Source organism: Nansenia antarctica (genome assembly GCF_963989245.1).
Source record: "Nansenia antarctica genome assembly, chromosome: 4".
Taxonomy (NCBI): Eukaryota; Metazoa; Chordata; class Actinopteri; order Argentiniformes; family Microstomatidae; genus Nansenia; species Nansenia antarctica.
In genome coordinates this window covers 62,594,541-62,606,936 of record NC_137689.1, presented here as the reverse complement: position 1 = coordinate 62,606,936, position 12,396 = coordinate 62,594,541, and the positions used below count along the sequence as shown (strand labels likewise).

General features: G+C 44.7%; 1 protein-coding gene across 1 annotated transcript; it reads left to right on the top strand.

Moving 5' to 3' along the window:
* Positions 1-452: 452 nt before the first annotated feature.
* Positions 453-11,584, top strand: LOC308156239 (interleukin-6 receptor subunit beta-like; the record flags this gene model as incomplete). The annotated part of the gene is made up of 22 exons (XM_080529588.1): positions 453-464; positions 1,188-1,277; positions 1,530-1,571; positions 1,731-1,766; positions 2,017-2,059; positions 2,219-2,364; positions 2,989-3,141; positions 3,409-3,563; positions 3,735-3,864; positions 4,690-4,835; positions 5,448-5,608; positions 5,946-6,100; positions 6,300-6,459; positions 7,029-7,111; positions 7,561-7,804; positions 7,932-8,132; positions 8,501-8,602; positions 8,818-8,958; positions 9,197-9,337; positions 9,832-9,934; positions 10,366-10,447; positions 10,727-11,584. The coding sequence occupies 22 exons, from the start codon at positions 453-455 to the stop codon at positions 11,402-11,404; spliced, it is 3,204 nt and encodes a 1,067-aa protein (XP_080385714.1). The 3' UTR covers positions 11,405-11,584.
* Positions 11,585-12,396: the final 812 nt, after the last annotated feature.

Below are 12,396 nucleotides of genomic sequence, written 5' to 3'. Positions count from 1 at the left end.
GCCAGTGGCTGGTTGGGTAGAGTTTGCACTGAGCCAATTAAAAGGTCATGTAAATTCCACCAAGGTGGTAAATTAAACGTTTACCAATTGAATAGGCATCTGAATATCTGGGATGAATGATCGCTAGATGGGCTGTTATGCTGATCTGAACCTCCTGTCTACTCTTCCACAGGCAGAGGAGCTAGGGGAGGAGGCGGAGGCTTCAAACGCTTTGCTTCAGGTGGTTACATTTAGTACCTAATATAAAGAGTGTTTCAAGCCATTTTGTTCTTTGTGTTTTTTGAATTAAGAAAAACAGACTAGTTACAGAAAGAAATTCAAGCCAATCTTGAGTTGCAATTGTAGTTAGTAAAACTCAACAAAATTCCATTTTATGTACTATGATAATTGAGAGAAGTTGCTTTACTCCGGCTGAATGCGTGTTTTCTTCTGAACAGGGAGCACTGATGAGAATGGGAACAAAGGTAAGTGTTGACTGATATCAGAGGTCATACTGTTTCCCAAAAGATTGAAGTCCATAACATGACCCCCCGGTTTGAGACCCTTTCTCAGTAAATAGGCTTTTTTTCTTTCAGGGGGTGACGGAGGCAGCTCTTGGAATAGTGGTTGGGAGAGAGGAAGAGGTGAGAATGTCTGCTGCTGGTTGGACCTGACTGGGGTCTATTCGGTCTGACGAAACTTCTCCAATATTACTAGAGACATTTTCTCAACCATACAATTCTTATCTGAATGTTCTGAACAGGCCTCCTGAAAGGCATTAGTTTGTATGGTGTGGATTAATTGAGCTGAGTATTTTAACCAATGCTGGACAATTGAATGCTTTTAAACCCTGAAGTAATGTAATGTCCTGTTGTCTTAACAGGGGGCGGAAGTGGTGGATTCAGAAGTGGTATATTCAGTTTATCATTTTTTCCTTCTTTGTGCCTCTTAATGTGTTGATCTTTCATTGTCTGACAAGCTTCTTTGTAACTTGCTGCAAAAAAAAAATCTGTTTTACAGGGGATGGTGATAACATCAATGAAAAAGGTATGATGGTTTTCATATACGGTACTGAATGCAGTATAACATGCTCTGTTGCCAAGTTCACACCATGGCGCAGCGCCACTCTTACATTGTTTGGGGAGAACCTTGGGGGTGTAATGGCGGTAAACCATTGAATTCTCCTCACTTCTGCTATTTCCCCTCAGGTTTTGGAGGTGGCAGAGGAGGTCGTGGGGGCAGAGGAGGCTTCCACTCTAGAGGTACATCTGATTCTGCACCACTGGAGGCTGGTGACGGTGAAATGAGGAACACCCCATTCCTCCTTCCATCCGAATGAGCCTGTCTCCTGATTTCTGCCTCCACTGATCTCCCCTTCTAGAATGTTCTGTTAGCTCCATGACTGATGAAGAACAAACATGTCACACACCTGATACAGGCACACGCAGATGCTTGGTTAATCTGTGAAGATGAACACCAACTATACTCATAAGAATGTACTAGTTGAGTTGCTGATGGGTGTGATCTCAAACGTGATTTCCTGGTTTCAGATGGTGAAGATGGAGGTGGAAGAGGAGGCTTCGGTGGAGGAGGTAATTCAGTGGGCGTTTTGTGTGTTTTTTAAAACCTTTTATTTTACCAGGAATTTCCATTGATGTCTGAGGACATGGGGTTAGAGTGTTGGATGAAACTGCCTTGCCGCACCTTAGAGTCCATCTCCTTAGAGTGTGTCTTGTCTTTGTTCTCCTCAGGCTACCGTGGAAGAGACGAAGAAGTGTTCTCCAGAGGTTCCATCTTTGAGATATTACCTTATCAATGAATGGTCATGATTGATTTGTGGAAAGCATAACTTGATTTGTTGACGAGGTGGCCCAGCCACTCTTGCATTGTTTGGGGAGAACCCTGAAATGAGCTGTCCTCTGATTTCTGCTTCCCTGGTTGACAGGAGAGATGGGCTCCTGCCCTATTTGTGTGCAAGGCTTACTTACTTAAACATGGTTTTCTTGCTGTCTTATTGAGACCTGTTTCCCACATCAGGCTCCCGGGATGGTGAGGGAGGAGACGGTGATGCTGATGGTCAGTATGTTCATACCTGATGGCCATGGGCTCTAAATATTGCAAACTTTCTCTTCTACTGTAAACCGTCTCTCCTGGGTGGTCTAGCTAAGCAGGAGTTTCGGAGTATCTAAGGCCTCCCTAAGACCTTCTAGGGTGACCTGTGCCTCCCCTCCCTCCTTAGCACCTCCAAGGGTGACCTATGTGCCCCCCACCCCCTCTGAAGAGGACTCTGATGTCTTCGCTCAGTTTGAAACGGGCATCAACTTTGACAAGTATGACAACATCCTGGTGGATGTCAGTGGCAGCAACCCCCCCAAAGCCATCCTGGTGAGTTCCTTCCTGGTGTCTTCATGTTTCCTCAGTTGAATGAATGAATGAATGAATGAATGAATGGTCTTTATTGTCATTGCTACAGTACAGGTACCAAACAACGAAATTTAGGAGGGGTGGCTCCCCTGGTGTTAGGAAAGAAAAAAAACACTTTAAAAAAAAACACAAGAGGGGAAGGAGCTGGTTTACATAAATAAAGGCTATGTACACTATCCACTATACTATACTGTACAGATAGACGACTAGGGTTGTCATATTGCACATAGTGTTATTGCACATTTATTTAAAGTGTCGCAGTTTGCAGGCTTGAAATGTACATATTTGTGCCTCAGCACTACACCTGATTTTTTCAGTCCAGCAGCTGCCATCAATCCGTCCAGACTGTCCAGGGCCCAGAACCTAGGTCTTTGCTGTGTTCAGGGCCTGGACGGCCCTGTGGTAGAAGCTGTTCTTCAGGACAAACAGTTGATGACTTTCACTACCTGATGAGCAAATTTTTTTAACCAATTTTCACAAATTGTCTTGAATGGTTTACATTTTCTTGTTTGTCTGTGAATTGTTGTATGATCTGAAGGTAAATTGAGAGACCGTAACACTGTCCCCCCATCTCTGTCCCCCCAGACGTTTGAAGAGGCTGCCCTGTGTGATTCTCTGAACAGGAACGTCACCAAGTCTGGCTATGTGAAGCCCACCCCGGTGCAGAAGCATGGCATCCCCATCATCTTAGCCGGCAGAGACCTCATGGCCTGTGCCCACACCGGCTCTGGAAAAACAGTGAGTCACCTTCTACAATCTACACAAAAATGTTCTATATATATATCCACCAATATTTTTGGATGCATAATACTGATCAATACACAGTTTTAATCTGTTTTCTATCAACACTTGGCTCTAGCATGTTTTATCAACATGTTTTGAATTCAAGTGCACCCTGCACAATTGCCTTTATTTTCTCTCTTTGTGCAGACAAATCAATTAATACAATTGACAACAACAATCTGTAAGGGACTAATGATTGTTTTGCTGTAAACCGCTCCCCAGGCTGCGTTCCTGCTGCCCATCCTGCAGAAGCTGATGGCGGACGGTGTGGCTGCCAGCAGGTTCAGCGAGGTGCAGGAACCAGAGGCCATCATCGTGGCTCCCACGAGGGAGCTCATCAACCAGATCTACCTGGAGGCCAGGAAGTTCGCCTTCGGGCGAGGAAGGCAGCCCTTCTAGAATGTGTTATAAAACATTAAGGAGTTTTAGAAAGTGTCCCGAACATTCCCCAGTTCTAGGATGAATGCCACATTTTCAGCAAAGCGTGAATGTTGTTTTGCCCAAAGGAACTAAACATGATGTGACAACATTGTCCCTCTCCTCTGCAGGACGTGTGTGCGCCCTGTAGTGGTCTATGGGGGCATCAGCACCGGCTACGCCATAAGAGAGGTGCTGAAGGGCTGCAACGTGCTCTGTGGAACTCCGGGGAGACTGCTGGACATCATTGGAAGAGGGAAGGTAACCTCATCTACTGTACCTCATCTGACCTGCAGTACACGCTATTGTACACGTATTGTTTAACGTATGAGAGCAGTTGGTGGCAGGTGATCCATATGCCTTTAGTTCTATCTATCCTACCATATCATGTGCTTTTTTTCATATAACTCCTATTTTAGAGACTCTACACTGGCTTCCTGTTAAGTTCAGAATAGATTTCAAAATCCTTCTGCTTGTTTATAAAGCTCTCACTGGCACAGCACCAGAATATCTGAAAGACCTTTTGCTAGCATATCAGCCCAATGTGTACCACAGATTTGGTGAGGCTGCAAATATGTTCAAGTCAAGACTGAAAACCCATCTTTTTAATATTGCCTTTGAATGACTAAATAATGTAATAACCATCGGAGTACGGGAAACAACAAACTGCAAATCCACGGGATCATTATGAAGAAGGGGTGTAAGTAGGCCTACAATGCTAGCAATGCTACAATAGGCTCCATGTCCAGGAAATTGTGTTTCCTTCACACTTTAATTTTCATAAATATCACTATTTTACTTATAGAAATTTTATGATATAATAACATATGAAAATATTTACTTTCAAGGAAACATTGTTTATTTTGTCACCCTGAAGATCCATAGCAACACAACACTTCTTTTTATATAATGACAGTCAATAAATCAAATTGATTTGGATAGGGATTTTTACAAAACTATTGTCTCCAAGGCACAAGAACAATACTAAACAATATAAACAATAAATACAAACAATATGAACACCGAACCATAGACCAGAGTTGATTGTGTTCCATCCTCTGGTCCTGGTCAGATGCTCCTGTGAAGCCGAAGCGACTGTCCTGCATGGCCGTCCAGTCCGGCTCCCAGATCTCCTCTAACGTATCCTGCTTCTGGGATGCCGGGAGGAGGCAGGAGCTGCCTGGGGGAGTAGAGGAGGTGCCCACTACCTACACTCTGTTGACCACCATAGTGTAAGTCACTGGCTCTGTGGATACGCATTGTGGTGTTTGGGTCAGGGGAGGCTGGTGGAGGTAGAAACCGGAGGAGGTGCTCATTGCGATGGATATCTCATTCCATTCCATGCATTACAACGAGCCCGTCCTCTGATTTTGACCTCCATGTATGATAATGAATAATATTACTAGGACCAGACAGTTGTCTTGCTCTGTTTTACGGATAAATGTAGGCATAAGATAATTCTGTTTTTATAACATTGTATTGATTATGAGGGCATCAGCAATTTGTTCTTAACTACAGATAGCTGATTTCAGTTGCACACTATTTGAGTTGGTGGACTCTCGAATATATTCAAATTCCAGGCTCTGGGGCAACAAAAGATGAAAATGTTTAAAAGGGTGTGGGTAGACTGTCTATAGGGACTTGTATTCCATACATGTATTTGTTTTCAATTGCTCTCAGCAATCAGTTAATCTGGCTCCAGTTGTGATCAAGTGTCTTAAACAGTGGCAGCTTTTAGTTTCCCTTCCAAACAAACTGGATCATATTAGCCATCGACTAATGTACATCGGACTGGTGGAAAAATAAGGAGAATCAACTCAGGATGAGTTTATATTTCCCTGCAGGGATTCCAACAAGACATTCATAAGTAAGGCACAGAGGAGCAGTGGCGTCATCTTCTTTGAAACATTCCCTATGTTCATGGAACTGGACGTGTGGGTGAAGGTAGAGAACGGACTGGGGCAGGTCCAGTCTGATGTCCTGAACATATCGGCAGAGGAGCTGGGTAGGTGGACACCAATGGACCTCAGTCTCATCATGATGATTTGTTAAAAATGTTTAAAGGAGAGAGGGAAGTCTAATCCTTATTACAGTCTTGACGGAATGACAGAGAGAGATATAGAGAAGAGGGATCATAGTACAATATACTGTATATAGAAAGATTCCAAAGGTTTTGGTTACACACAAAAAAATAGATTGATAGGGGAACTATGTCTTTTCGAGTGTAGGGCCAAAAGAAGATAAAATGCTTCACTGTCCCATTACTTCCGCAGAGCACTGTCTAGGTATAGTGTAATGATCCGGTATAGTGTAATGATCTATATGTCTTTCCTGTTTTGCAGTGAAAACAAACCCCCCCTCCAAAGTCAGAATCATCTCGGAGAAGCAATTTGCCAGATCTCTCATCGTGAACTGGACCCACCCTATCCACAAAACATACGGCATACTGAAGTACAACATCCGCTACTGCAAGGCCACCGCTGGAGAGTGGACCGAGGTAAATATGAATTTTACAGGTTTATATAATACATGTATGTACTATTCTCACCGTCTATTTGGTCAATTGGGAAGCAATCTGTTCTGCCGTTTTCAAAGTCACTTTGATTGTCTCTATAGATCATTGTAATGGTGGTCTTGGATGTTCTGTTGTGCTGTGTGTCCTGGTGTCTAATGTGCTGCGACCCCCCCTCCCCCAGGTGCCCCGGGCAGATACTGAGAAGTACATGGAGACGTTCCGGCTGCAGAGCCTGAGGCCTGACACCGTGTATGTGGTTCAGGTGCGCTGCATTCATGACAAGGACTACGGCTACTGGAGCGACTGGAGCAGTAACACCACCGCCAGGACCCCTGAGGCCGGTGAGTGTAAGAGCCAGTCACCACAACCATTAAAAGGGAAGTTTGCAGACTTCCGGTGGCGAAACGTGCAAGATGGCTGCTTAATTTTGAGCTCCCAATAGCCAGATAAAACTAACCCCCTTAATTCATAAACTTTAATACAAATCGTTATAAAATATATTGGAATGAGTGGGGGAAAGAAAACTAGAGGACAAAAGAAAAGTGATGAGCAACAAATAAAGAATTCTACGGAGATGGATGACGCTCAAGGCTCAGGCGAAGGCTCGGCAGAAAACGTTAGCTTAGTGCTACGTAGCATCAGTGAGGGAATACGTGATTTCAGTGCCAGTGATTCCCAGAGAGCAATGGAAGGATGTCGCGTGAGAGGAAGGGGAGTCTTGGGAGTTGTAGGAATTTACACAAATGGGCAATTTTGAACATCAGGACTGATTCAAAGGGCATTCAAAGATATCTTGATATCTTGATCAGATTAGTGTCTAGTTCATTGTATCAGTATGTGTGGTAGAACTGTACCGTGATATCTGTCATTGGTGAGATATGTGACGTCTCCTCTGTCCTCTCTCCTCTAGAGCCCTCCAGTGAGCCTGATCTGTGGAGGGTGGTCATGCCTGTCCAGGGGCAAGCTGAACGGAGAATACAACTGATGTCTAAGGTAGGGAAAGAAACACTGACACATTACATACAACACAGGTATGATAGTAGATTTTAATCCATGTTTGGTTAATAGTGAAGAATGAGAAGAATCCTCATCTACACATGATCCCCCAATTATTTCACAACTGTTTTCAAGTCTGGGTAAAGTCTTTATTGTCTGGTTGGCAGTTGATCACTGGATCTTGTTTCAATGTTGAATAGATTTTAACAAACAAGACACATTTCTGTAGATCATATTTGAAGTCATTGTATGTATGTTCTATGACTGTCCTCTATATTTTTATGTTGATATCTTTTGACATGTTAAGTGCTTTGAGTCCAAAGCACTATACAAATGTAACATTATTATTATTATTACTTAAAATTGTTTTCTTGAGAATCACCATATGACCCTTCATCGTAGCCTAAATGATGTGAAAAAGATGTTAAATATCTGTTCTCTGCCAGGCTCCTGTGGAGTGCAATGGAAGGATCCGGAGCTACAGGGTAAAGATCCAGGACTGGGATTGGGAGAGCGTGGTGGTGAACGGCTCTGAGGCTGACCTGGAGGCCTGGTCGCAAGAGAGGAAAATCACCGTCCTCCGCCAGATTAGCCTGTCTGAGAAGAAGAGGGTTTATGCTGAAGTGATTGCCAGCAACTCTGCCGGCCAATCGCCTAGTGCCCTGCTAGTTATCCCTAAAGTAACACAAGGTGTGTGTGTGTGTGTGTGTGTGCGTGCGTGTGTGCGTGCTACCTTGCTAGCTGGATACCATGTATTACAATGTTTCTATAATACTTTGTGAAGTGTGTATTTATGTTAATGTTATGTGTGCTCTAGAGCCCCCTCCGGTGGAGTCGTTGGGCTGGTACACCCAGGAGGGCCAGCTGTGGGTGGAGTGGCAGCCCCCCAACATGACCGCCAATGTGGCTGGGCACCCCAGGGCGGTGACGGAGTACCTGGTGGAGTGGGTCTCTGTCAGCGACGGCCAGATGGACTGGCAGAGAGAAGGCAAACGCACCAGGACAGCAGCCATCAGAGGTCAGGATGAGGCAGCTCTTTATGGTCATGGTTGACTTAGATAACCTTAGCTAAGTTAAGGTCGACTTAGCTAATTATGCTAAGTTATGGTTGACTTAGATAATTTAGCTAAGGTATGGTTGACTTAGATAACCTTAGCTAAATGTAGTGCTAGGCAGCACTTTATACCAGCTCCTTTCAGTATGTACGTTTTTAGTGGTGGTTTCCTGGCCACAGATTAAGCCAAGTCTTGGAATAAATTGTAATTACAAAACATGTTAGGCTTAATTTGTGCGTGGGAACACTTTTAACACCTTTTTGAGACGTGGACCATGCATACATATGGTTCTGCTGTCTAATAAATATAATTCCACGTTTTCCCCATGCAGGAAACATAGAGAAGTATAAACGTTACGACATCTCTGTGTATCCGCTGTACTCTGGAATGGTTGGGAAGCCTGTCACCACAGCAGCCTTTCTGGAACAAGGGGGTAAGACACGCACACACAAGATGGATCCATCATTATGTTGTCTATGTTAACTGTCAACTGATCTTCAAAACCTTGATTAGGTAAATCAGGTGTCTCCCTGCTGTGCTGGGACAAAAGCCTGCAGTACTGCAGCTCCCCAGGACCAGGAGTGAGCAGCACTTAGTAACGTAGTTGAACTCATCGCAGTTTCTCTGTCCTCTGCTCCGCTGCTGTAGTTCCTTTGGAGGGTCCGTCAGTGAAGCTGAGGCCAGGGAAGAACGATGCAGAGCTGGAGTGGATGGAGATCCCTCTGGACAGACAACGAGGCTTCATCACCAACTACACCATCTACTACACCACAGGGGGCCACGAACTCTGTACGTACTGTACACACACACTCAAACAGACGCGACGGACACACACACACACACACACACACACATTAATTAACATGAATTAACATTAATTAAATAAAAATGTTATATTAAAATGATTCTGTGTCTTGACCCAATTTACTGTCATCTCGTTCTCCATGTGCAGTCCTGCTGTAATGGGAGTGTCGGGGCGGCGTGTACGAGTGTGTGTGTTCACCTCTGTGACTGTGTTGTTTTGCAGCCGTCAGTGTGCCTCCTGACACCTACTCCTACACGCTCAGGCACCTGTCCAGCAGCAGTAACTACGTGGTGCGGGTCATGGCCTCTACTGTGGTGGGACAAACCAACAGCACCAACTTCTCCTTTATTACCCACACCTATGGTGAGCGTTACCAGGAGCACAGTACTGTTCTAAAACCAAGCACACACACAACCAACACAAACATGTTACATGGACTGAGGTACACCCACATGGTTTTCTTTTGTATTCTGTCTGTCATGTATTTCCAAAATTGCACCATGTGAATGGACTCCATCAGCAATATTTTCACAAAATCTGCCTGAGCACAAGAATATTTCATACTACAAAAGCAACATTTTGCACTCTGTTAAACTTCTGTCCCTCTATAACTTCCCCTGGGCTGCCATCCGTTCTCCCTCTGTGGTTCTATTCGTTAGTCAAGTGAATCAACAATAATGTTGTAGATGTCATCTTAATGTTGTATCTCATCTTGATGTTCTAGATCTCATTTAAATGTTCTCTATTTGTTGTGTGCGTGTGTGTGTGTGTGTGTGTGTGTGTGTGTGTGTGTGTGTGTGTGTGTGTGTGTGTGTGTGTGTGTGTGCGCGTGTATGTGCGTGTGCTTGCGTGTTGTCCATCAGCTCCGGGCCAGATAGAGGGCATCGTGGTGGGAGCGTGTTTCGCCTTCCTGTTCGTGGTGTTGATGACCATGCTGTTCTGCATGTGCAAGAAGGAGTCGTGAGTTACTCCTCTATCCTGTCTCTCCTACACTGTGACAGCCTGGAACAACATTCATCACTATGGATTATTATATTAGATATTATATTTATGACTCCTGGAAAGTTACTGCATCAGTTCTGGCTTCTCTCTGTGAAGACAGCACATGTCATTGCTGAGGAATTTGACTTTGCTTGATATCATACAGTAGATTAGCTGTCTGAACAAAGCACGTACAAAAATAGCTGTGTTAGTTCTTTGAAAAGGAATTATTTCAAACACAATCACTTCATTTCACTGAATCTAGCATGAAGGCTTCAGTGGAATCAACAGAATAGTTCCAAACGTTCTCATCCTGCATGCCAAACCAAACACAAAGCAACAGACTAAAACCTATAGTCTATTTTACACCTGCTAAAAGACGTTCTCTAACCATGCCTTGTTTTGTTTAGGATCAAGAAGATCTTCTGGCCGGTTGTCCCAGACCCCTCCAACAGCACCATCGCCACCTGGTCACCTGACTTCCCCTCCAAAGTAGGTCCCAGTGACTCTGTGCTGCCGTGGGAAGAAATAAACTTAGGAACTTATAAACTTAGGAACTTAGATGATTTATGTCCCACAGACAAAACACCTGTCCTAGATTTAGATGTGCATCCACTTCACCTATCTATATCTCTATATTATTATTATTATTATTATTATTATTATTATTATTATTATACTGTATATTATTTAATCCCATCAACCCTCTTCTCTCTCTCTCTCTCTCTCTCTCTCTCTCTCTCTCTCTCTCTCCCCCCTCTCCGCTGCCAGGCGGACAGCCCCAAGGAGAGCATCCTGGCAGATGTGAGCGTGGTGGAAGTGGATGTGTTTGACAGGAAGTCCCTGTACGAGGAGGACAAGACGTGCCTGCCCCTGAAGAAGGACAAGTACCTGTCGGAAGAGCACAGCAGCGGCATCGGAGGCTCCTCCTGTATGTCCTCGCCACGCCAGAGCGTCTCTGACAGCGACGAGGGCGGAGACTCGGGCCAGACCACGGCCAGCACCGTCCAATACTCCTCTGTGGTGGCCGCCTCCACTGGCTACAAGACCCAGACCCCGGGGTCCCTCCCCCCCCAGACCCAGACCCAGGCCCAGGCCCAGCACGTCTTCGCCCGCTCTGAGTCCACACAGCCCCTGCTGGACTCAGAGGAGCACCCTGACCTCCACCACCAGCACCACCTCCAGGAGGGGCAGGAGTCCCGCTACCCCAGGAACCCATACTTCAGACGCTCGCCGGCGGGTAACGAGGACAGCCGTCCGCCTGCGGAGTTCAACCAGCTAGAGATGGAGGAGCAGGGCGGGGCCTCGTCGCTCAGGTTCAGCCCATTGGAGGAGGGGTCTCAGCAGACCACGCCCACAGATGAAGAGGAAACCCCTGATTGGCAGCCGTCGTCAGCAGGACCCGCCCCTAGCTATATGCCTCAGCTGAGTGGCTACAGGCCACAATGAGGGAGAGTCAGAGGACGTTGACTTTTGTTTGCAATAGTGTAATTCCTCCGTGCCTTTTGTTCATTTCAAAGCTTTAAAAGTCAGCAAGTCCAAGTGTTTTTAGAATGATGTCTGTGAGTCTATTAGGTTTTGCACTTTTTTTATTGCCAATCATGAACTCATACACTGTGTGTCCATCGTAACATGCTTCACAAACTGACTGTTTAGGTTTGTAGACTTAGCCTTTGTCTTGAGGCTTTTATTGTTGTAATGTCCTAAAAAGCTAATAGAATCACAGAAGTCATGACTTGTAATGTAGTTTATCACATAGCTTCAAGCTGACAATTTTTCATACTATTACAATTGTACAATAAGTATATTATACATATATGAATGTAATTAACAGATATAGTCATGTTGCACAGCAACCAAGTGTTTCCCCTGATGTTGCCAGGATGGTACATTTCATGGTATAGCACCCTCTTGTGTCCTATTTTCCACATTACTCTGACAGGCCTGACCACTACCATTTAATTTCACTGACTAAGCATCATCGGTGCTGCTCTGCTTTGAGTGAGCAAACTTGACTTTGTATCATGCACAGTCCAGAAGTGGGCTAATCTCTACAGCCTGACCAGGGGTCACTTCTATAGCCTGAGGGTCAAGGGTCACTTTGAAGTTACACTGTTTGGTGAAGCATCATAACAAGACACTGGACTTGAAGAAAGAGGAGTGATGATGACAAACTGTACAACAGGGCCTGCCGTGTATGGACACCCCACACACACAAACACAAACACATGCGCACACACACACACTGCATATTTTAAATGATTATAATTATCACAAGGGATAAGATTGAGAGAGAGAGAGAGAATAACCATTTGACTCCATGTACATCAGACTGCTATAATGCCTGATTGTTGTCAAGAACTTTGCTGTAGGGTCACCATAGATGAATGGCATGATTTTTTAATGCTCATTTCAAATACTATGAATTCTACATCTTTTGT